Genomic DNA, 24,067 nt, shown 5'->3' on the forward strand with positions numbered 1-24,067 from the left:
CAATAAAATGCAAATGGCCACAAACTGCTTTTGACACCTGCAGAAACACCAGCCCAACCCCCCCCAGGAAGCAGCCCAAGTCTTCACCCGACACACACCGGGCTACTTGGAGCTGGGTTTTGTTTGTTTGCTTTTCAGAAGCAAGAATTAGTAAAAAAAAAAAAAAATTAAGCATGCTTTTCAGTGAGTGCATACAAGGCTTGTGAGTATTCGCTGTCCTGTGTGGTGCAGGAACAGGGCGATGGGAAAGCAAGGCTCACCAGGCTGATTTTCCACCCAAGGTGAAAAGAACAGAGCTGGCTGCTTCCACATGTTTCCCAACTGTGATGTAATAATTGAGATATTTTCAATATAGCACAATTTTCCTTGATGACAACCCATTATCGACAATTAAAGCACTGTTACTGGCTCAGACAGTAGATTCGCTTGTGGCTCTTTTATTCCCTCTGAACTGCCAAAACAAGAAAACCTGGATTTTTTTTATTTCTTGACCACAAGCAGTTTTCCCAGGGGAGATAATTTGGGATGCAAGCAGGTATCTGCATTTCACACACCTGAAGGAGCTGGATAATCCCCAACTTACCTGTGAAATGGGAATGAGCCCTGAAGAGCGAGGCCAGCTGGGCACTGCCCCTCTCACCCTGGGGAGGGCTGGCTGGGGGCAAGCAGGGGCTCTGCCCCAGTGCCAGAACACACCACTGGACATCTTCCCACATCAAGGAGCAAAGCCAATTCCAACGTGCCAGGAAAAAGCCTGAGTACTGTGCCAGGACTGAGCTCGGGATGCCCAGAGACAGGTCACACCACCCTGCTTCAAACCCAGGGAAAAACCAGACTTCACTCATTATTTTACAGTATTAATATAGCAGCGAACCCCTGAGTTGCCGTGCAGAGGGGAAACAATGAGGTGCACATCCTTGCTACGCCATGGAGCAGGCAAGCGCTGAAAAGCGAGCGGCAGACAACAGTGATGCTCAACAGGATCTCACGTTTATTATTGAGAAGTGATTAATGGTGAAAAGAAAGGCAACGCCCATTCCTCATTGGCTTAACAAGAAACTGAAGAAACATATTCACTACACATTTTACAATATTTTTTTTTGTCCAAAATTCATTTTCCTGTAAACAAAACAAGTTTTTACCACTGTTCTCAGCTTTCAAAATCAAATTAATCCAGACTTAATCTGTAAATCTGTATAATGCACAAGAACAGAACATTTCTTAGGACTCCTAGTACTTGACTTTTGAGTAACAAAGGGTCAGAGAAAAATGAACCACCTTTAAGACACAACCTCGTGGACAATTTCTGTTCAATTCTTCTTAGGCCAAAACCCCAACTTCCTTGTAGAATTCCTCCTCTTCCAGGCCAGGGGAAGAAAGAAAAAAAGTTACTCCACTTTCCATGGTGGATGTTACAACTCGGTGTTCCAAGTGCAAATGTCAAAACCAGGGGAAGGAGGCGCAAGGGGGTGGAAGGAAGGGAAGCGGCGGGGTTTAAAAATCAGAGAAAAAAAAAGGCATATGCCACTTACGGACTTTAAAATCCGAAAAAAACATAGTAAAAAGACAAAAAACAAAGCTTATGCTCTGAAATCACAACCAAAGCCAAAAGAAAGGGGACAGTTTTTACCTATACTCTACCTAGAAGGGATTTTTTTTGTTGTTTTTGTTTTTTTAAGTCTATGTCTTGTGAAATTCCAATACTTTTTTTTTTTTAAACTGCAAGTTTGTAAGAGTCTTTTTGAAGTCAATGAAATTAAAAAAAAAAAAGTCCTAATTCTCTCTGGGATATTTTTGCTCTTTCTTTCTCTCTCTGAAAGATAGCTGGGATGCAATCTCTGCTGCAGTCTCTGTGGGAGGAATGGCCTTTTACTTCACACGGCCTTGGCGTTCCTGAAAAAGAAAAAAAAGGAACACGTTAGCCGCGAGCAAATTTTATTCACCGCTTTCACACATCAGCATTTCAACATGTGGATCTGCGATGGAAGCCTGTCCCATGCAAGTAAGTCCAAGGAAGAGCATTTCTGTTTGCAAGGGAGGTACTGCGACCGCGTATGGCTAACGTGATGACGTATTACACCGCTTGGCTCTACCAGCTCATCACGTCTCCCCTTAATGAGGGCCATTGCTACCACAGCTCTGCTCCTCTTCCTCTCTCCTTGCTCACAGCAGCATGCTTCAGCAGAGTTACGGGCCCTCCCCAGGACAGACATCGCCAGGCTGCTCCAAGCTAGAGGTTTAACAGCATAAAGAGGAACAGGGAAAAAAAAACCCCTAACAACCAAGAAGGACAAACTGAGGAAGAACTGGTGAAAAAGAAGTGAGTCTAGGTCAGTGCTGAAGTTTGCAGCTGCAGTCAGTACAGGCTGGGAGCAGGGGTGACAAAGCTGCCCGCTCCTGGGCACGCACCCACAGCACCCACAAGATGTCTCAGCCATCGCCAGGCTGGAAACCAGCACTGGGGCAAAACACAGCTCTGGGCTGGGGACCTGGGCAGCTTTGGGAACAGGACTTGGGAGTGCTGCAGGGATCAGGCAGAGCCCCTGCATCGGGGAAAAGGGAGGGGAAGCGAGGAACAAACACCAGGGCCTGCGACACAGCTCTGCCTGCATCCAGCTGCTGCCAGCGCAGGGCAGCCTGGCTCTCTGGGCACCATGGGTGCTGCACAGACCTTGCAGCCTCACCTGAATTCCCACGTGGGCATCAAAGTGGACTGCAGCTCAAACCTAGAGAGTACTGACTTCTGTCTCAGTCTGCAGGGACTGAAATAGCCCACAGCTACCAGCAGAACACCTGATAACTCTGAAACCTACTGATGGCATCTCACTTGCTTTGTGAACCTGTTGGTTTTTGTTTCCCACTGAGTGCTGCTACCACCCCCTCGATGTTCACCCACATCTCTCCTCCAGCACTGAAGGAACACACCGTCCAGACAAACATTTGCGCCAAGCTGAACAGGCAGCACAGGACCAAATACACCCAGGCATCAAGGGCTACTATATCCTCTCCTGTGCCAAGCACCACGTGCCACAGTTTCTTCTCTGTTAAACCCAAACCCAGCAGCTTCGCACAGAAGTGGGTCTAGACTATCCCAAAGGGTTAAAAGATGCTGCCCAGCCCATGTTCAAAGTGCCATTTCCAGATCATATGACACCATCTCAAAAATAAAACCTGTCAACAGCTAAAGGGCTCTTGGCTGATGCTCCTCCCTGCCTGTTAACTGCATCTTCTCCAAGCACAGGCAAGTCCCTGCAGTCTCCTGTGTGAAGGGCACTACGGCATTTTGGCTCTGGCTCCCACGCTCAGTGGTGGAGCAAGTTAATTGCCACCTAAGCCAGTCCTGAGAGATGCCAAGTCCATCCCACCTCCACGGCAAAGCAAGACCTGCAGTAGGTGCCCGCTGGCAGAGCAAGACAATGTGGGTTCTCCCTTGCGTTAAGGTATGTCACTTAAAGAGAAGGGACACTGTTAGGGCTCTGAAACCGGTATCTGGTTGTTTCAGCTCAGGATGCTTCCCTGCAAGCCTGCTACTCTGCCAGGGCCTGTGTCCCCCGACATCAGGGCAGCAGCAGAGCTGCCTGCCCACTTCCCCCTGCCCCACGTTAACTCGGTGATCAGAGGCACCTTCCCTTCCACCTCAGCGGCTTGCTGGCACAGGGAGCATGCAACCTCTGTCAGAAGCATGTGGGTTGCTTGAAGAAACAATGTCCTCTGCCATCACTGCTAAATCCAGGGAGAGCTCATCTCCAAGAAGCTTCAATCCCAGGCTAACAGCATGTATAGCCATCTATTCTTAGAAACCTTCCCAAAAAGGGAGGCCTTGCATCCAGCTTGAAACAATACCCGAGGCTTTGGCAGCCCCTCAGCCACAGGCACATGGTGACCCAAGGAGGCTTCAGCTCGAACTGCTCTGCACAAGCTGGACAACAAAGCAAGCCCTACATGATACCGTGCAGAGATTGTCTTCTGGGGAGAGGCATTAGATGAAGGCACACATTCTCTTCAACAATATTTGCCCCACATAAGTCAATTTAATTCTCCTCTTCTCCAGTATGTCTACCCAAATCTGTTGCAGGTGCTATCGGTTGCTAAAAGCCACCATTGCACAACAGCAAAAAAACCCCACCATGGTGGGAAGCAAAGCCAATCTTGAACATGAAATAAAACATGCGCTGCAGGGAAATCCACAAGTCAAAAGGAAGGTGCCAAGCCCTGTTCCTTCTCTGCTGCCTGTCTCAGCAGCCAGCACGTTAAGTTAAACAAGGACAGATGGCAACGTGACGCATTCCTTCGGGAAGAAGCCGCAACTGCCTGAGCTAATGCCTCTGTCTTCCCGAACACAGACATGGGATCAGCCGGCTGCCAGGTTCAATCGCTCCCCCTCTCTGTCAGCAGCCAGGGTCAGCGTCCTGGGCCGGCTGCAGACAGCGGCTGAGGGTCCTGCTGGGCACATCGCCCCAGTAGCTGACCAGATGGACCCCCAATTAGTCACTTCTCCTCCCCACTGTGAAGGTGAAGCTGCTCCCAAGGCCAGTGTATGGTTAGCACAGGGAGCAGGCAACGGGACCCAGCCTCAGTGCAAAAGTGACACTCCCCCCATCCCGCCTCAGAATCCCAGTGTGCCAGAACTGAAGGCATCACCTCCAAAAGAGAGGCTAGAGCAGATGTCCCCAAGCTAGAAAGGGGTCCAGAGACATGCCTGAAGTGAATATCTTAATTTCAGGGTGGATTACAGCCCAATTTTTCTCAACCTAGTCTTCTGTTTAAAACCTCCTGCTATTCAACCTCAAAATACCAGCACAGAACTACCCACTCCCCTCTGCAAACAGTATCCTAAGAAGCTTGCCACAGAAAAATGCAGCATGACATCCAACCACACCTGCTGTGGGCTCTCAAGAGGCTGATTTCAACACCTACCTTGGGCTGTCCTGCCCTGCTCGCCGCAAAGAGCCAGGCTTCAGGCACAACCAAGCCTCCATCCACCCTGGGAGATGCTGAGGTGGCCAGCCAAGAGCTCTGCCGAGCTGAGCAGGCGCTGCTGAGGGCACTGCTGCCAGGGCTCGATGGCAGGGAAGGAACAGCTCTCTACTAATTTCAATATAGCTTTTCTTACTCTTCTCTGGGAGATTCACAGCCACTCTCTTGCCATCTCCTCCTGGGAAATGGGGGCAGCCAGGGCCTGAAGGATTTTTACAGTAATCTGCCAGCCAAACTGCAGCAGATCCCATGAGCGCATCTTGGTCCTTGGGGTGTTATGGAGTAACAAGTGAGCAGCCAAATCATAGCAAAGAAGCAAACAGATCTACCAGAACACATAGCAAAGGTTAGCAGTGTTGCAAACGTTCGTCCTTCCTGGCTCATCCTCCTCCAAAATCATGGCCTGTGGGATGGTGTAACCCACAGCCCACCCAGCTACAGGACAGTCCAGGAGAGGGCAGAACAGCATCTGCATGCACACGCTGGGCTTTGCTTTGGCATGTAGTCCCTGGAGAGGAAAGAGATTCCATCAGAAGCATTTTATTCTCTTTGGCTGCGCTTTCATTAGACCTGGGCCACGTCTTATTGATCCACATGGGAGGAGCAAGAAAAAGACACCAGCTCAGACTCTCGTCTCCATCTATCAAACCGCTCAGCAACCAGAGGGGCAGGAGTACGGCAGCACCAAAATGGCTGAAGTGCAAAGTGATATGCCGATGACTAGAAAGACACATGCCATCGCTCAAATCAAGTGTTGACACCCACACATCACTGCGAGCGTGCTTCTGGGCTGGTGGTGTTTAGAAGCACCAGGCTCAGACAAGGCAAGCGTGTGTAAGTAGGAGTCCTCTGTAATCATCCCGCTTAAGCCACTTCAATCACATCACCGTTGTCCCCAGGGGGGGCTGCAGCAATATCACAAGTCAGGTCCTGATAATAGTAATGATAGGAGCTGGAAGAGAAGGCTGATGAGAGATTACATTACCTAGTCACACTGTGGGGAGCCAACAACAACAAAAGGCTCAAGGGTTTGGTACCGAGAAATGATGACAATAGGTGATAACGCTGCACATTCGTTCAGAAGCTCTTACCTTCATTAACAACAAACATTCCACCTCAGTACTCCTCTGGCAAAGGCAAGGATATTATTGCCACACTACAGATGGGGAAATAGAAGGCTATAATCAAAGGGAGGGCCTGGAGAAGAACCAAAAGCATGGCTCCCAGCTGTGCAGCACACAAACCACGGTTTATTTGGACCTGTCTGACCTGGAGCACAGCGTAGCAGCCTGAAGACATCAGGCAGGCCAGGAAGCAGTCTCAGTTTCAAACTGAAAAGGAACTACAAGCAAAAGACATCACTCACCCAGTAAGAGCCCTCAAAGGAACAGCAGGAGATCACTTCATTAGACCACAGTCTATGCTACCAGTATCATTCTCCAAAGGGCTGAGACCATCAGAGCAATCAAATACTAGCCTTAAGACACACACAGCAACTTTCGCTCATCAGACACCTCCCTCAACAGCCCAACTCAGCCCACGACGCTTGCTGCAACGATGCGGCATTTTGCTGTTTGAATTCTCCTCCCAACCCTGCTGCCTGTCACGCACTGGATGCAACCCTAGCAAAGCAACACAGCGGGATTTCCATGTGCCTGTGTCTCTGAGGCAAACGTCTGACTTGCCTTAGAAATCAGGAGTTACAGTAGCCTGTTGCCTCAGACATGCCGAGCACAGCCTTCCCAGCAGGATCAGCTCAATGCACGGTCACAGTCAGCACAAACAATGGACGATGCATCACTTTATTATGCTCATCTGCTCTACAAACAGCCTCGAGTCCTAACTCATTTACAAACCAAATATGAGGTTTTCCTATTGTCAGCATTAGAAAGCCACCAAAGTTATAGAGAAAAGCTACATCCTAGTCTGCCTACAAAAGGGGATAAAAATCAGATACAGGGATCTGGTTATAGTCAGACACCTTCATCCTACCTCCCGTTCACGTAACGGAGCTCACCACCAAGAACGAAGACAGGAGATATGCAAATAAAAGTGACTCCTTGTCAGAACAGGAAAGACCTTTTGTTTTACAGATCAAAATTTAACAGAGCAAACCCAAATATCCACACAACCCCAAAAGGGGCAAACTCGCGTTACTGAAAAAGCATGAGCCAAGCAGGGATGCAGCTGTGCCTGGTCAGCCCCTGCAGTTCAGACTTTGCCCCCAAAGATGCAGAAGGCAGCACGAAGCAACAGGGTGTCCCCTGCCACCACACTGAGCATCCATGGCTGGGCAGTTAGGAAGTTCTGATTTTCTCTCGAAACCCGAGCACACCGCAGCATTGCTACACACCAGTCACCTCACCATTTAGTCAGAAGGATATAAAGTCACGGAGAATAAATAAGGAACAGCAAGATGCAATTCTTCAGGTACAGCTGTAAGCCAAAACTTGCCTTAACATCAGGGAACTTAAAACACCACAGTGGCCACGCACTTTACATCAGACATTGAATTTCCATGTCAGAGCAACTAGCTTGGGGCGAGGGGTAAGGAAGACACTGAGAGAGCCAGGACTTTCCCCTTGCAGCGGGTTTTGTACAAACGAGGTGGTCCTAGCTGTCAGATACTGACAGGCATGCCGCTGTTCTCTAGCATCTTTCAAGGCACCTTTAAAACTGATGCAACCAATTGCAAAGAAGGAACCTCTTCTTGCTTAAACATCACATTTGATTGCATGAATAAAGCAGCCCAATTCCCGTAAACATTTATAACTACCCTCCCATAGAGAGTCTCGTCCCACAGAGAAAAACTTGTGCAGGAAATAGAACGGTGAAAAAAGCTAACAACATACATGAATATTTTGAGCAAAGCACAACACAGAACAGCCTGGGAGGACTTCCACTGGCATTCCACGTGAGGATGACTGGGCTCCCAAATAGGGACTGGCACTGGACTTGCTGGCTTTGGAGCACAAGTAAAATAACAACGACATAAGTCCTTTCAAGTCACTGAGGAGGAAGAAAAGTCTTCCTTGTCTGAAACCAGAGAGTCTTTATTCTTCCCCATCACTACAAGGGATGAGAAGTTTGCCATGTTTCTTTTTGCAGTTTGCTAACACTTCCCATTTGGGCAGCTGAATCTCCCCACTACAGAGGGGGGCACTTGGCTTTGACCTATCTGTCCACACTAAAATCCTCACAAAGCAGGGAAGAAAGTTAATAGCATGGATGAAAAGTAATGGGAATGGTTAGTGTGAAAATTTAAGCAAATAGCATTGAAATACTGACAGCATTTACCAGAGGCTCACGCAGAGCATCATGTCACAGTTTTGACCTACACCAGATACAGTAAGGGTTTGTTTTGTCTTTTTTTTTTTTTTTTAAACACACTAGTGTTCCTTCTCATTTGGGTTTACATGAAATGTGTTTCATGATGTTGGTTATCTTAAATCATAGCTCACACAGCAAGTATTAGCACTGGAAAACGAGTGCCACATGATTCTTCAGAAAAATGAAGGACCCCCACATTAATGTTTCAAAATCTTCACTGCTGTAGAGTTAATAATGCCTTTGTGCTGTCCTCTGTCACTCTATGCAAGCGTAATGCCAAGGACTGAATGATCTTGTGCAGAGAAAACCTGTGGAGCTTCACTGGAATTTGTGGTTCCATATATTCATAGAAAATCTAGAAAAAGGAGTGAATAATAAAGTGACAAAGTTTACTGATGATACAAAGCTATTCAGGGTAATAAAAATAGCAGCCAACTGTGAAGAAATGGAAGACTTTGTGAGAAAAAGCAGCTGAACATGACAGTAAATTTGGTCTGTCTAGTTTAGGTAAATCAATGACGCACATGGGAAAAAAGCACTGTCCTGACTCCAAAATGACAGGCTCCAAACTGACCATTAACAATTGGAAATACGAGCTCAGGGTTACAATCTATAGCTCCAGGAAAATGCCTACCATCGAGAAAAGTAAACATAATTCGGAATAGATCAGATCACTATGCCTTTATACAAATCCAAGCTGCACCTCTACCCTGGACAGTGCGTAGCTCTCCTCCTCTCTGTCTCTACAGGCACTGCAGAAGAACTGGAAAAGGGTCAGAGAAGAACAACAGGGATGAGCAAAGGACAGAAGGGTTTCCGTCTGCAGAGCTACCATGCTCTAGCTCTCGAGCCTGGAAGAGAGACGACTGTAAAAGCAGAGCAGGCACAGAGAGGACATTGAAATCTACTGCTCACCACCTCTTCCAGCACAAGAACTAGGGAGCATCACATGAGGCAGACTCAAAGCAAACCAAGAGGATGTGTTTCTTTACCCAACACATAATTAAGCTGAAGAACTTGCTGCTGCAGGATCCTGAGGATGCTCAAGGAATGCATCAAAATCTTGGGCATGAAGAGAAATCATGAGCTATTAAAGACAAAGATACATTCTCTGGGTCAAAGAAACTCCTGAGCCACAAATTGTTAAAGGCAAGGAAAACCTTCAGAGATGCATAAATATGTGTCCTTACACTGTCCTTACAGGCATTTGCTCTTGACCATGTTATTGTTTAGCTATACACAGAGCTTTTTACTTGGAAAAAGACAGCAAGGATGCTTGAGCCATGTCTCTCTACGTGTCTAGCAGACCTGCAGATCTTGCAGCCAAAGGAGATGCAACATTAGACTACACAGACTTATGGCCTGACCCACTACAGTTGTTCTTGTGTTTGCCACCAAAATACTACCTACATCCCAATTAAGGCAGAAAAAATACTTCACGCCACAAGAAAAACACACCACAATATTCTGTATTATGGAAGCACAAGAGGAGATCTATTTGCCTACTTCTGTCAACCATGAAGAGCTGAATTCACAAGCTCAAGTAAAAGAGCCAACACTCCCTATAGCCATTTATGTGTACCCTCATTTTATTGCCACTTGAACACAAAGCAGTATTCACTGGAACACAGTTTTATATTTCAACTTTTTTTGTTTCCTCCTTTAAACGTATCAAGATCATAGCACTCGAATCAGCTGAACCCCACATCAGGCTAGCCTGCAACAGCCAAAAGGTTGATGATCAAGACTTCACAATTTCTTAAAAGTTTGCAGATGACGATGGGAAATTCTCTGAAGTCATTTTACAGGAGAGGGCATCACATTACAAATAACAGAGCTGAGAGAGCAGAGCCTTCCCTGTATGTACAGATTTGCATAGGGAAGGAAACTAAAAGTGTGGTTTCCTTCTCCCCCCCCAAAATTAGAAACAAAAGATGGAGTTTTGGGTAGATTTTATCTAAGTCTTCTAAACTGGTATTACATTACAAGAAATAGCTCTGCAGTTAACCACAATAAGAGAGAGCTCAGCATTGTCCTCTTAATAAAAAAAGTTCTAATCATATGGAACCAGAAATGGTTCCAAGTTCATTTCCAAGTTCTTGCTGAAGGACAGCTTACAAAATCCAAACGCTTTATTATTAACTGCTCAAATGCAGTATTACATGACTTACACGTCAATTAAAAAGCCTCACACTGGGCAGCTAGTCACTGGAAGGAGCTACAATCAACTCTCTATCCCAGTCATCAGCTTGGATAATGACAATCCTTGTTAACGGAGACCTCCCTGGGTAACTTCGCCACAGTAAAAGCAGGGTGGCACTGTTCTAGCTGGCATGCGTCCAGCATTTTGCACAACTAAGGAATTAGTTTATTAACTCACAAAGCCCTAAGATAGTACAATTACTACCAGGTACAAACAAGAGCATCCAGGAAAAGAAGTGGACTCTAATAACTGCAGCAAAAACAATCATGCAGTACAGAACAAGAAGCTTCCTAAACAAATACCTGTCACATAACACTTTACAGGAAATAGAAAAGAAGAAAGCAACTTCTTTCAGACAAAACACTGTTGCAGAATTACATTTTCATTAGGAACAAGTGAGGAACATTGCGCATGAAGCTATTCTTGATGTATTGCATACATACAAGGCTCATGTATCAATGTACTTCAACAGTTTTCCTGGGATCCTAATCAGCTTTCAGCAACATTTTGTGACCCACTGCACTTCTGCACCAGACAGAAATCCAGGGAACTGAAAAGGATCGTGCCCTGGTGCTTTCACCGAGCGAAATGGCTGGCAAACACTTATCTTCCAAGGAAAACTACTTTTTCTGGAGAAGCAGCTGTTAATAAAATAACCCGAAACACAAGGCCTGTGTCAGTAGCTATTAACCTCAGTGTCAGTTAGTCAGAACTCTTGGGAGGAAAAACAAAAAAAGCCACCACTGCTGACACCTTACACACTCCCTTCTCACATACCAAACCCTCCACATTGTTTCTAGGGAATTTGCGAGCCACACACATGCAATTTCAACTCAACTGCTGAAGGAAGAAGAAAACCTTTTTTTTAATTTAAGACATTCATTTGAAGTCATTAGTACGTTCATTGTGAATGCAATTAATTATTTATAAGAACGATCAGTTCAGGGTATTCTGCAACTTGGAGCTGAAATCGCCCAGCCAAGGTGAAGATAATGTGGATGGGAGAGGGCATGATGCTTTGCCCACACCATGTGGGCAACAAGTGAGTTGGGAACAAGTTCACAAAAACAGGACATGAAATAAACTCCCCCTGCTCAAGGCCATACCTGTAAGAGGCGCAAAACCTCTTCACTGCGTATGGCCCACACTGCGTCTGGCCCAGTGACTAGAAAACAGCTCTGAATCCCACTACCAGTCCTCCATAAACAATTTTAAACAGTGTATCTCGACAGCTCCTTAAACCAACTTCAACAAGTTGACTTTAAACATTATGTTTTATAACATCATATTTTATAATATTAACAAAATGTTACATTAGAATACTGTTTTAAAGACTGCTAACAAGGTATTAACAGTGAGAGGCAGGGCTATGAGGCAAGTGCAACACACTTACTCTTCCACCACTCAACTTCCACTTCACTTGCAGTGAAATGGCTCCCAGCTGCTCCCGTTTTACAGATGAGGAAACAAAGTCAAGTCCCCTGTCTTACAGCAGAAAACAAGCATTAGGGCACCAGCTAGATCTAAGCCTTCCCCTCCCATTTTCTCCTGCCTTTAAACAAAGCTAGAACACAACGAAAAATAAGCGAGAATGCCCTAAGTGCTTTGTAGTGCTGTCTTAAAGATATCATAAGAACAAGGCACTCCTTATGTCAAACAGCCAGTACCAAACTCCTAAAATAAGCAGTATGGTTTCTGTTTCCTCTATTACAGGCCAAATATACAAGCACAGACAAACATGTACAGGATTTAAAAGGCCTGGAAATAAACTGAGAGAAACCGTGTATGCTGCTGAACAGTGGAGGGTATTCGAAGCAAGGAAATTCTGTCCTGGTGCATCAATCAACTAACTTCACTATGGCCAGGATCTGGAGCAGAAAGAGCAAACAGCCTTGGGATCACAGGATGAAAAGAACCGCGATGTGCGAGTGCAAGCCATGTTCCCTTCCTGTCATAGGAAACAGTTGGCTTTGCCTGGGTATGCAATATCCAGGAACCAAATCTTATAGTCAGAAACACTGTTTGGATATGGATATGTCCTGTTGGATATGGTAAAACCAAAGCAAATGCAGCACTAGCCAGGATGACTGTAACAGTGGAAAAAAAGCGCTAGCCCATCCTATAGGAAATATGCTCTATCCTCCCCTCCGAGATTACAAAATAGAAAGAAAAAAAAAGAAAAAAAAGCTTTGCAAAATACATTTACAGCAACTGTGAAACAGTCTGCTAGTTTCCAATAGGCTCATATAACACCACTTAGTTTTCCCTTAAATCATATCTTCTAAGGGGGGCAGTGACACTTGCCACTATTAATACTCCTTTAACCCGCAGACAGTGTCAGCTGAGACACAAAGCAGCACATTTCTGGAAATAATAGCTCCAATCTGGCAAATCATGCCTTTCCTTTTCAAGGCTAGCATACCTCAGCATGAAAAAAACCACAAAAAACCCACCCCATCCTGCACAGCACATCCTGACTCAACACCCACCAAAGTCCCAATGCAAAGTGTCTCTCATCAACTGCAAACCTGACAACTGAGCACTCTGGCCCTGGAAGGGACAGGACAGGACTGGTTTTCATGGGATAGCCTTCCCCAAATCCCTGGAACCCCCAAGTAGCTGAGTACCCCAACCCTGGGCAAGGCAACAGGAAGAAGAACCAAAATAAACTTCTCTTACGAGTTTATATTCATTGCTGCAATGAACACAAACTGTTAACCTTTCATGTACAAGCAGATCACTATCCAAGATCTTTACACTGAGGTCACTGCAACAAGTGTATTACTACGGGCTAGGGATTTTTGTTGTTGCTTGTTTTTTTTTTTTTAAACAAAGATAAAGCAGTCCTTACAGGGAAGAAGTTGGTGACATGCTCTGCCACAAAAGCAGCTGTTATGTGTTTCAAGAAGTCCTAAACTGCTTCAGGTAGGATTGCACTGGGAGTCAGCTTCATCATTTTGGGCCAGAAGAACATCCAAACCTTTTAAAAAACTGGATTAGTAGAGCAAAAGCAAGACACTCGAAAGAAATGGAGCTTAGTCTCTGATGACAAGATGGGCACAGGCAACAGAAAAGGACAAGCAAGAGCGTGATTTCAGTGTTTTCAACACTGAACAGCTTATCCCCCTTCACCAGCCAGCGGGAAGAGCACAAACACTAAGCAAAGCATTTTTCCTATGATTTCTTGGAACTATTTTAGGGAATTCTGAAGAAGTGACTCTAACAGTGAGAAATATAAAAGAACATTCAAGAGTTCCCAGACTTTCACAAGAGCTCATCCATCTGCTCAGATAGCAAGCAGGAATCAAACTGCAAATCAGACAAAGGTTTAGGCAAGTTGAAGCCAAGTGAAACAATTACAGCTTGCTAGAAGTTCAAAACAAGCCAAACCTTGAGACATTTAAGCTTCAAGGAACAGGAATGCAGAACATTAACATATCGCCGCCATCCAAAGACTGGTGGCAGAGACAAAGAGCTGGTAGCAATGGGATTTCCCTGACACAAAAGCAGCTTGACAGACCGCAGGCAGGGAGCTGCGCCACCGGCTGCTACCAGAGCAGCATTTTAGCTTTCCAGGGCCTCAAGTCTGGTTTCTGATACATTTTTTAATCCAGGTGATTACCTGAGATGCTTCAAAGCAGACATAGCAAGGCTTGGGCTTTTTTTGCCACCCGCAGTCCCAGGGTAGCCATCAGCATTCACTCCAGGAACCCCCCCCCCCCTCCATGAGCAAAAACGACTGCTTCTCAATGAAACCGTGAAAGAGCAGTTACAGAAACCTCAACCATCTTCAAGGCTGCGTCAGCAAGCAATCGAGGAGGTCAAACTGTTGCTTAAAGAAAGACCAAGTCACTTCCTCTGTGCCGGATGTTACAGGGCAGGGGCCCTGAGCATGCAACAAAGAGTGAGTCAATGGTAAAAAGCCAACACCAACTGTATATCTACAAGACTCCCTCCTTGCCTATGAATTCCAGAGACATATGACTGAGTTCCCTTTCAAAGAATAAATGTTTTCCTAATCAACCACTTCCGCAATGGAGTGCCACACTGAATCAACTCGAACATCGTTTAGAAAAGAGGCACTGGCGCATTGAACATCGATCAGCTACCGTTTCTGCTTCTGACCCTCATACACTAGCATGTCTCAAAGAAATTGAAGAAAGCAGGGGAGGAGACTTCAAAATGCAATTAGAAAGATGAATAAAGGTGGTTTACAGTTTTAAGAAAATTGCTAAGCCACATTTTTAATATCTTACTGATTTTCAGACATTACAAACAACTTGCAAATGCAGCAGCTTTCCAGAAGAGACCATCGGTCTGTCCACTTTTCCCCCAGCCTTCTCCACTCTGTTACTCTTCCTTCTGCTTGCTGCCTGCTTACATTTACCCAGTATTAACTCTTCTCATCATCCAAGCCCCACCTGCCCTCCAGCAACATTTCCCCCCTGCCCTGCATTCTCCCACTGTGCCAAGGCCTGCCTCTCTCACACTGCAAACTGTTGCTTCCTAAAGTCAGATCTGGAGCACGTGAGAATTCCCACCTCCTAAGATGTCCTGCACAGACTAGATTTCTGATTGCATTCAAAATCTCAGTCAGTAAAAGAGAAATCACCACTTCAGTACAGGCTGGATACCAAGTGGAACAATTTTACAATGTGAAGTCACGCAAAATATTCAGGTTCTTACAAAAATCAAGTTTACACCTCCACACCTTGCAATGTATTCCTCCCTTACAGATTTTCTTCAAGCACCGTTAAGTGCTAAGGTATCAGTCGCAAAACATGACCACCTCTGTGTATGGGTGATGCTATTTATACAGACAATGCTCCAAGTAAAATATATAAAAAATTAAAAACTGCATTCACTGTCACAGTGAGCAGTTGCAGCTCCCAATTCTGTTCTTCAACTGTTGGGTGGAAAATACCCCATTGCTGAAACTAAAGAGATCATCAGAAAATTTGGCAAACTACCAGAAAGCTGTGCTAATGCTAATTTGTAATTACTATTTTGATCAAATACAAGCAAGACCCCTATTGTGGGGAAGGTCAGCCACAGGTGACTTTAACACAGCTGTATCCAAGTAAGATTCAAGGCCCACTGGTCACTGAATTTTGGGCAGAATTTTCAATTAGCAATCCTCCCATTAACGAATCAATGGTGACAGCAAGCTTCGAGCCAACGGACCCAAGTGGCAAGCCGGCACAGCTGCAGGCAGGCAGCAATCACAGCTCACATGCCAGGCTGCTGGGCAGTGCAGGCAGTGCCCACACAGGCGACAGCCCACCGGCTTCAAATACAGCCAAGCTTGCTGCCAAGAGGAACAGAACGACCCACTCCGCATCCGCCAGAGAGAGGACAAGTAGTCATGGACTTAAATTGCAGCGAGGGAGATTTAGGTTGGGCATTAGACAAAGCCTTCTAACAGGAAGGATAATTAAGCGTAGGAATAGATTGCCTGGGGAGGGACAGGAACTGCTGTTCCTGAAGGTTTTACAAGTGGTGGCAAACATCTGTCACACTGACCCCACTTTGGGTAGGGGGTGGATTAGGCAGCTATTCAAACACCTGGCTCTGTTTTCTAACAACTCCCCGAACCCCCCACTGATCTCCTACTTTAAACTGTTCTGATCCAGGAGCTGACAATAGCACAGAAATAAATTTTGTTTAGAATACAGCACTCGGGGAAGGCTGAGATTTAGAGCAACCAAACAGCAGTCGATTGCAGGCAGGGCCTGGGCAAGCCTCCTCACACCACTCTGCTGGGGTGCCAGCACCTGTTTCCACCCCAAATCGGGGCTGCCATTTGGGTAGCGGGTTCCACATGCGAGCACGCAGCTAGCCAAAAGGCAGACTGATGCCCACCAAGCTTGCTCACAAGCCCATGGCTTCAGGCCCCAGATTTAGTCCAGCGCAAGGCAGCCCTCCTCCATCTCCTGCCCTGCAGGACTTCGCCGAGACAGACAAACAAGTTACCTTTTTAACATTTTCCTCCTCCTCTTGGCGTTTCTCATAGTGTGAGAAGTCATCAAAGATGGAGGTGGTGTGCTTGTAGGTGGCAATGATTTTCAACACCTGCTTAGCCTTTTCCAGAGGCACCTCCTGAGTGTCCCTGGAGTTGGTCACTGGTTTATTCTCGTTGTTCTCTAGGCGGATGTGTCGCAGCTGACTGTTGGGAACGTCCTTCACAAAAATCCACCTGACATCAAAACGTCCCTTCCACTTGTCCTGGGACCACACACCCGCACACGTGTTATAGTCCACAGCAGATTTCATTTCTGCTACTCCGCAGAAGTGACCACTACCGTTGACACTGAACAGTAAGTAAACAGGGCCCTTCCCATTCATGGAGCGATAGGCGGCATCCAGTCTCTTGTTGCCGTGCTCTGTACTGCACCAGATGTTATATTTAATGGAACGGTGGATATCGTCCTCAGAGTAACTCTTAATGATGAAAACCCGGCCATGTTTTGGGTTCCAGTCAAAATCCTTGGGGTTGTAGTTGTTGATGGATCTCAACTTCTCCAAGACCGGGTGCGGCTCCGAAGGAGCAGAACCAGAACTGGCCTGAGACTGTCCCACTCCATTACCATCCACTCCGTTTTGACCGAACCCATTGCCGCGATTACGAGGGGCAACCCAGCGGGTGGGCTGAGCCGCCTGCTGTGGCACCGGCAGCTGGGCCGGCTGCGGTGGCGGCGGGGGCAGCGGCTGGGGCTGCTGCCCGCTTGAAGCCTGTGCCACCGGCGGGCTGTTATTGATCTGCTGACCCACGGGCTGGGGGGACACCTGGGCTGGCTGCTGACCAATATTCTGAACTAAGGCCTGCGACGGGGCTTTTGCCACCGGCCCTTTGTTATCCCAAGTTCCAATATCCATGTTATGTTTTATTGGAGGTGGTGGAAGACTCGAACCTGCAATGCCATTCTTGGTCTTCAGCTTGGGCTGCTGCTTAGCTGGTTTACTAGCAATGTCAGCCCAGGAGGTTGGCTTTGGAGGAGCGATAGTAGCTGGAGGCAAACTGTTAGATGCCACGATATTACTGGTAATGGATCCGCTACCGACAGCTGAACCAACGACTTTCGGGACACTGCTTGCAACATCTGTGCTGCCCAGCTTCAGAGCTGCCATCCCTTGGTCAATGGTGTTCATGCCAGGAGCCTTGTTCAGAGTCTCGTTAGCAAAGGCAGATTGCCCGTCGATCATGGCTCCACCCAGCGAGCTAGGGGCATAGGCATAATTGCTACTATAGCCAGAGCTTTGAGTGGATTGTCCCTGAGAACTGTTATTCCCCCAAGCCGAAAAGTCAATCCCACTTGGAAAGAAGTTAAAGCCGTGCTGCCCGAGAAATGGAGTGCTGCCAAGGGCCCCTGGCTGCCCGAACATCGCGTCTGGGAGAAAGTGAGGCTCCCCGTTGCTCAGCTGTCCGTAAGAGGTTAGGTAGGGCATGGGTGGGTCACCCCCCGTAGACCAGGCAGCTTCACCTAAGGAGTAGGAGAATCCAATGGAGGGACTGTAGTAGTTTGGTAAGTAGGAATCAGACATTGCAGTGTATGCATTATTCTGGAAAAAAAAAAACAAACAAACAACAAACCAAAAAATAAGCACTGAATAATTAGAATGAGTTGAACAAATTTCAAGGGACCAGGAATAAAAGCTATGTTAGGCTTCCTGTGCCCCACCCCTCCCTACCTTAGGGCTGGGCAGATAAACAGGCCCAGCCTTGAAACACCTCCTTTGTTACAAGTGCTCTAAAAACGGTTTCATTGCCAGAAAGATTAAACACAAAGGTTTAGCAAGCTTCCCATGCTGAGATGGGAGCGCACTGTGTTCCTGATGCATGACGTGGGACTGGACACTGGACTGCCCCAGAGCTCCAGCTCAGGCTATAAAAACAGTATCTTACCTAGCATCCAAATACTATCTTCTACTTTTTGTAGCTGCTACCAAAGAGGGCTTTTCTTGCCTGTGTACCATACTTGTCAGCCCTTATTCTGTTGTCTGAGGGAGGGCTTGGGGGAAGGATGCAGAGAAGTGGAATATGGAGGAAAAGTCCAGTGGAAGTGCACTGCCAAAATCATGAATGTCCCTAATTGCCTTCCTTAAACTGAACTACCCACGAAAACAGCTTTATCCCCACAATTTAAAGTTTCAGAGCTCATAATACTCCAAGAACTTGCAAAGAAACAGGGATTTAAAGCCTACTCCTCAAAACACAAATTGCTCCAGTGCTGCAGGCACATACTAAAAAAAATACCTGAAAATGAGGAGTAATCAATAGGGTTTCAATAGGAGCCTTTTATAGCATGGTGACAGCAGCTGCTCAAGAAAGCAGGCTTCAAATTCGAGAGGAAAAAAGGCTGCTCCATGCCTTGGTCTCCCTTTGTAACATCCAAGTAGCCTTCAGGTTACAAAAACAAATGCCTAATTTTACAATTAGGGAACTCTCAGACATCACCAAGATTTGCTTACATGAAAAACATCTGTCATTTTGCATTCAAACCAACGCCCCCTCCGGGGAGCGGTTAAAGCCACGCTAATGGACATTATCATCCAGTAATTTGAACCTGTGTGCAGACAGCCTCGTGCTATACAGCCGCTTACATGCCAACCCAATGCAGATGAGATGAAAGTCAGATTCAGTTCCCATTTAAAAGCTTGGCTTGCAGCAGGCTCTACTCCATTTTTCATTGAATCATGTTTTCACGTGCCAAGTGCAGCTCCCGAAGGACTTCATGCCATACTGAAATCTATGGAGGCTCTCAAGATGGCTCTGGCACCCTTCAGAAATAGCTGGTTTGCCTCTCCACCTTCCACCGAGTTAAAGGAAAGCAACAGGTTTGGGGCTAACACAGCCCCAACTTTACAACAATTAATAGGAATTATATAACACTGTTTTCAAAGACAAGGTTTGTTTCATTGAATAAAACAAAAAAACTAAAAAGCTTTCTGTGGTACTTCACGGTGTGAATGCATGAAAACTCAGAGACGCTCTCTCCATCCTTTCCGTTTTCCCAAAGAAGGGGTCCCAAAAGCAAATTAATAACTAAACTAACTCTTATCCAGGGTATGGTTTTACTAACTGAGGAACTCAGTCCAGCTAAACCCAAATCCATGAACAGTCTTTAGGGCTCAATCTGTCCAAAAGCACAAATACTGACACTGAATTTGTAAGGCAAATGAAGGAACTTAAAAAAAGAAAAAAAATTATTATTTTGAACAAGCAAAGTCTCTTCAAAAGATAATCCCCTCAACTATAAAAGTAACAATACACTCTCCTGGAAATTAGCTTTAATGGAACATAAACATGCCGGCCCATACCTAAAACCTGAGCCCAGCAGGCAGAGTAATGGTTTCCTCTCCACAGGCTTCTCCCTCAAAGCACACGAAGCACATCACTGTCAGATTAAAACTTGTCCCCTCAAAATATTTTCTTACATGCCATTGTGTGTTTACCTTCATGAGATATTTTAACTTACTCTGTATTAAGCTATTACCTGTAGAGTGCTCACCAGCTACACTCATGTATTAAAGAGGTAGCACAGGAGTTAACAGTTGAGCACTGCCAGCTGAAAGCAGATTTAAGACAAGCTCACTGCTGTTCACTACCTGAATGTCTAGAACTATGCTTCACTATCAAACACGCCACCTCGCTCTGCTACCCTGCACTCACACAACTGACACAGTTACTGATTAGTATGCAAATAAAACTTCACTGGCTTTTAATTCTCTCCAATGACTAAGACTTTTTGTACAGTTATTTCCTCAAATTCACTATTCCTCTTCACCTCAGACAAGAACCAGGGTTTAAGCTTACTTATTGTTGCTGTTGAACTTTAGTTTTTTCAACTGTTGAAGAATCACTTACTGTGTATCTGAGCTTTAAAATACACAGTAACCTAACTTACTTGGCTGACAAGCTAGCAACAGTCGCACCTGAAATAGCAACTCCTGAATGAAAAGCCATGAAACTTTACAACCTGGTTACCTCATGCCTATGTGGAAAGCTCAGAAAGCAATTTCAGAAACCACTTGCCTTACTCTGCGGCAGTGGGCTGCATTTAATTCATTCTTCAGAGCCGTATCTGTAACTCCCTTTCCCATCTTCAGAAAAGAGGTGCACGCTTTGATACCTTTGTATTTTTGAGCCTGGCTGGTTGGCTCAGCAGAACTGTGGCCCTCTCCAGACTGAACCCTAGGGTTTTGTTTTCTATTACACAGAGTGTCAAAACACGGATGAGAGCTGACAAGCAACACAGCACAGTGAGAAACTGCGATAAAGTTGCCCTAAAGTTTCATTCAAAGTTAACATGGTGGTTTTACCTCACTCCTGCTGAATTTCTAGAGCAACAGCTCTGCTCTACCTCCTGGGGCATGCTCCAATCACTTCCTTATTTTTCAAATGTATTTCTACCGGTGTGACACATGCAAAAAGAAACTAAATATTCAGAAGTTCTTCATCAAACATGCAAAATAGGGTAAAATATCATGTTGGTTCTAACATTATAGTAACCTTCAATCTCTTTAGGAGATTTAAATAAACTACACTTTGCAGGAAATACACCCACATTCAGAAGAAGGAAGCTGGAAATTGGTGGTGTTAATTTCTGGGATAGAAAAACCCCACCACTAAGTGATAGCTACTAGGAAAGTAGCTAGTTTTATTCAAGACTTGAGAAAGTAATCACATTCTCTCGCCCTATGCAGGTCAAATTTAGGCTTGTAACTTTTTAGGGAGCTGAATGCAGCTTAATGTTATCTTAATGGACAGGTGGAATTCTGAAGATTATGAACTACTCACAGGAACTTAAAGAATATTAAGCCTCGTATCTTTACCACAAACTAGGAAAATACTTGTTGAAAATTCAACTGAGACAGAAACCTGTTCTTGTGTTCCAGTAAAACATGCATCACCGTTATATGAAAAAATATACTGACTAGTGAAAATGATCAAAAAAATACAGAAAGGGAAAACCAGAACAGCTTATGCTTACTAATCACAAGTGGAGAGGAAAGAGAAGCCAAGAGAATGAACTAACTGCTCCAGTCCTATTACAGATGTTTATCTATAATGCTTACTTGTACCATCTAATCAGCTGAACTCCATCTGTTATGTGTCACTCTCCTACCACTCATTAAGAAAAACAAACAAAAACCAGTTAACAGTGGACCTAATCTTAAATCGAAAGTTAAGAGGAAAAGTATCTGGAAGTCTGACTTTCAGGAGCTGATCACAAGCTCTCCAGCTCAACTTCTAACTCAAGTTCTAAAAAGCCTTAACAGCCTTTCACACACGTGTGTTCTGTGGGTTTTTTGGTGAAAAGCAGAGAAAACCCCATGACACACATTTTCAGTTTACTTGGCGGAGAGATAAGAACATTGACAGTAACCTCCAAAAGCCCTCAGAGCGTAACTGCATCGTGTGAAGCAATTTCACAATGCAGTGTAGTGCATCTCCTCGTACGGTGTAAAGAGTCAGAAACCAGCAAGGAAACAAGGTCATAACAGTAAAACTGAAAGAGCAGAAATGGTAACTTCAAGACAGTTATGCTGTTAAAAAAAAAAAAAAAAAAAAAAAAAAGAGCTGAACACCAAATGTAAGAAGTCCTTACACCCTCAAAAAGTTACTAAAACCTTTATACCTCACCCACCACAATCTAACGGCATTCAGCGTTTTCTGCCTGGAGAAATGCGTGCATAAAATAGCGTATTACGGTAGGGAAGCTGGCAAACATCAAACTGCCATCAGTGGAGATGGGGAAACACAAGGACGCCTTCCTTAGAGAGCAGCAGGAAGCCCCCGGGGCTCTTGGTGCTTCCTGCCTATTAGCAGGTACTCTTACTCACCGGCCGGGCCTGGGGACTCAAGTAGGGTTCAAAGTCATCATCATTTAACCCATCCTTCTGATGCACAGATCCGTTTTGCACTGAGGAAGAGATGGAGAGCATTAGAAAGAACTCTGCCGGTAAACTCAAACATTTGCCAACTTAAAATATTTAAAACCAAACCTTATAACTAACCCCCTCTAATCATAGTGTACCATGCTTAGCCCAGCAGAGACTGGAAAGACGCTTCACCACCGCACAAACACTCTTTAACCGCAAACTTTCCCCAGCCCCAGCAACGACCATGGGCTTCACAGCCCACCGATTGTTTTTCTCCCAGCCGCTCCGCTGCGTAAAGGCGCAGAGACCCGAGAACATGCCCAGCAAATTTCGGAGGAGATCCTCCCCGTCCCTCCCCCGCGGACACGCTCCCCAAAGGCGCAACTCCGCCGGATCCCCCATTTCCCAGCCCTCCCCGCCGCCCCCGGGGCTCTCACCTTTGTTGCCTTGGCCCTTAGGTCTCTGGCGCGGCGGCGCGGCATGGAAAGAGAGAGGGAGAGCGGTGAGTCAGGGAGGGAGAAGCGGCCGCGAGTGGGAGCCCGGCGGGGAGCGGGGGGGGAGGCCCGGCCCGGCCCAGCCCGGCGGGGGGAGGCCCGGACGCGCCGCAGCACAATGGAGGCGCGGCCCTGAGGTGTGTGTGTGTGAGGGGCTGGGCTGCGCTGGGGGGGGGGGGAAGGCCGCGGCCGCCGCCCGGCCCGGCCCGCGCCCCCCGCCACTAGGCCCCGAGCCGCGGCCTCGCCTAGCGGGCCAGGCCCAGCGCCGCGAGGGGGGCGGTGGGGTGTGGGGAAGGCCGGGCGGTGGCGGCGGGGCTCCTACCTGCTCCAGGAGGCTGCTGGCCGACATGGCTCCGCGGCGGGGCTGCTGGCGGGGCGGGGTGGGGCGGGGCGGGGCGGCGGGCGGCGGCGGCGGCTTTGTCCGGGCGCGGGCGCGGCGCGGCTGCCTGGCGGACTCCGACTCGCCCGCGGCGGCTGCCTGGCTGGGGCGACGCTCTAGCCAACCCCCTTCGCCTTTCCTTCCGGCCCGCGTCTATGGCCCAGGCCCGCCGCCTCGCGCCCACACGCGCTCCCCGGGCCGTCACGCGGCTCCTCGCGCGCGCGCGCGCCGCGCTCGCAGGCACAATGGCGGGAGCGCGGGGGACGGGGACGGGGCGGGGGGAGAGTGGGGGGGGGGTGGGGTGGTGGTGGTGGTGAGCCGCGGTGTATGCCGGGCCGGCGGAGGACCGCCGGGATCAGCGCCCCCTGTCGGCCGGGTGCGGGAGCGCAGGCGGGGTGTGTGCGGGGGGGGGCGCTCTTAAAGGGCCAGGCGCCCCCGCTGTCCGGCTGCGCTTTTCCAGCAAAATATGGCAAATCCGAGGCCCGGCTGCAGCCCCCCCCGCCCTGCTGTGTTGCACCCCGATATTTTAGCTTCCCCCGCGCTCAGGGCACAGCCCCCAGCCCAGCACCCCAGGGGGTGGGGGGGGAACCGGGGGCCATCGCAACCCTGGGGGACCCCCCTTCCCCGGTCAATGGGCTCCCTGGGCCCCGACCCCCGAGGGGCCGGGAGTGCAGCCTTTCCCGGCCAAGAAAGGGGCACAGCTTGGGCAGGGGTGGCAGATGGAAGGACCTGCTGTAAGCCCAGTTTTGGGGGGGGGGGTCCCCCCCAAAGGACCTCATCCCTCCCCAGTGAAGGGGCTGC

The 24,067-nt window shown here is 47.3% G+C and overlaps 1 protein-coding gene across 1 annotated transcript; it reads right to left on the reverse strand.

Annotated features, from left to right (window-relative positions):
• Nucleotides 1-968: 968 nt before the first annotated feature.
• Nucleotides 969-23,510, reverse strand: YTHDF2 (YTH N6-methyladenosine RNA binding protein F2). The gene is made up of 5 exons (XM_052811250.1): nucleotides 23,210-23,510; nucleotides 22,831-22,855; nucleotides 22,355-22,434; nucleotides 16,484-18,070; nucleotides 969-1,893 (listed from the first exon to the last, which is right to left on the reverse strand). Exons 1-5 carry the CDS (start codon nucleotides 23,234-23,236, stop codon nucleotides 1,870-1,872), a joined length of 1,743 nt encoding a protein of 580 aa, XP_052667210.1. The 5' UTR covers nucleotides 23,237-23,510; the 3' UTR covers nucleotides 969-1,869.
• Nucleotides 23,511-24,067: the final 557 nt, after the last annotated feature.

Source organism: Harpia harpyja, chromosome 16 (genome assembly GCF_026419915.1).
Source record: "Harpia harpyja isolate bHarHar1 chromosome 16, bHarHar1 primary haplotype, whole genome shotgun sequence".
Classification (NCBI taxonomy): Eukaryota; Metazoa; Chordata; class Aves; order Accipitriformes; family Accipitridae; genus Harpia; species Harpia harpyja.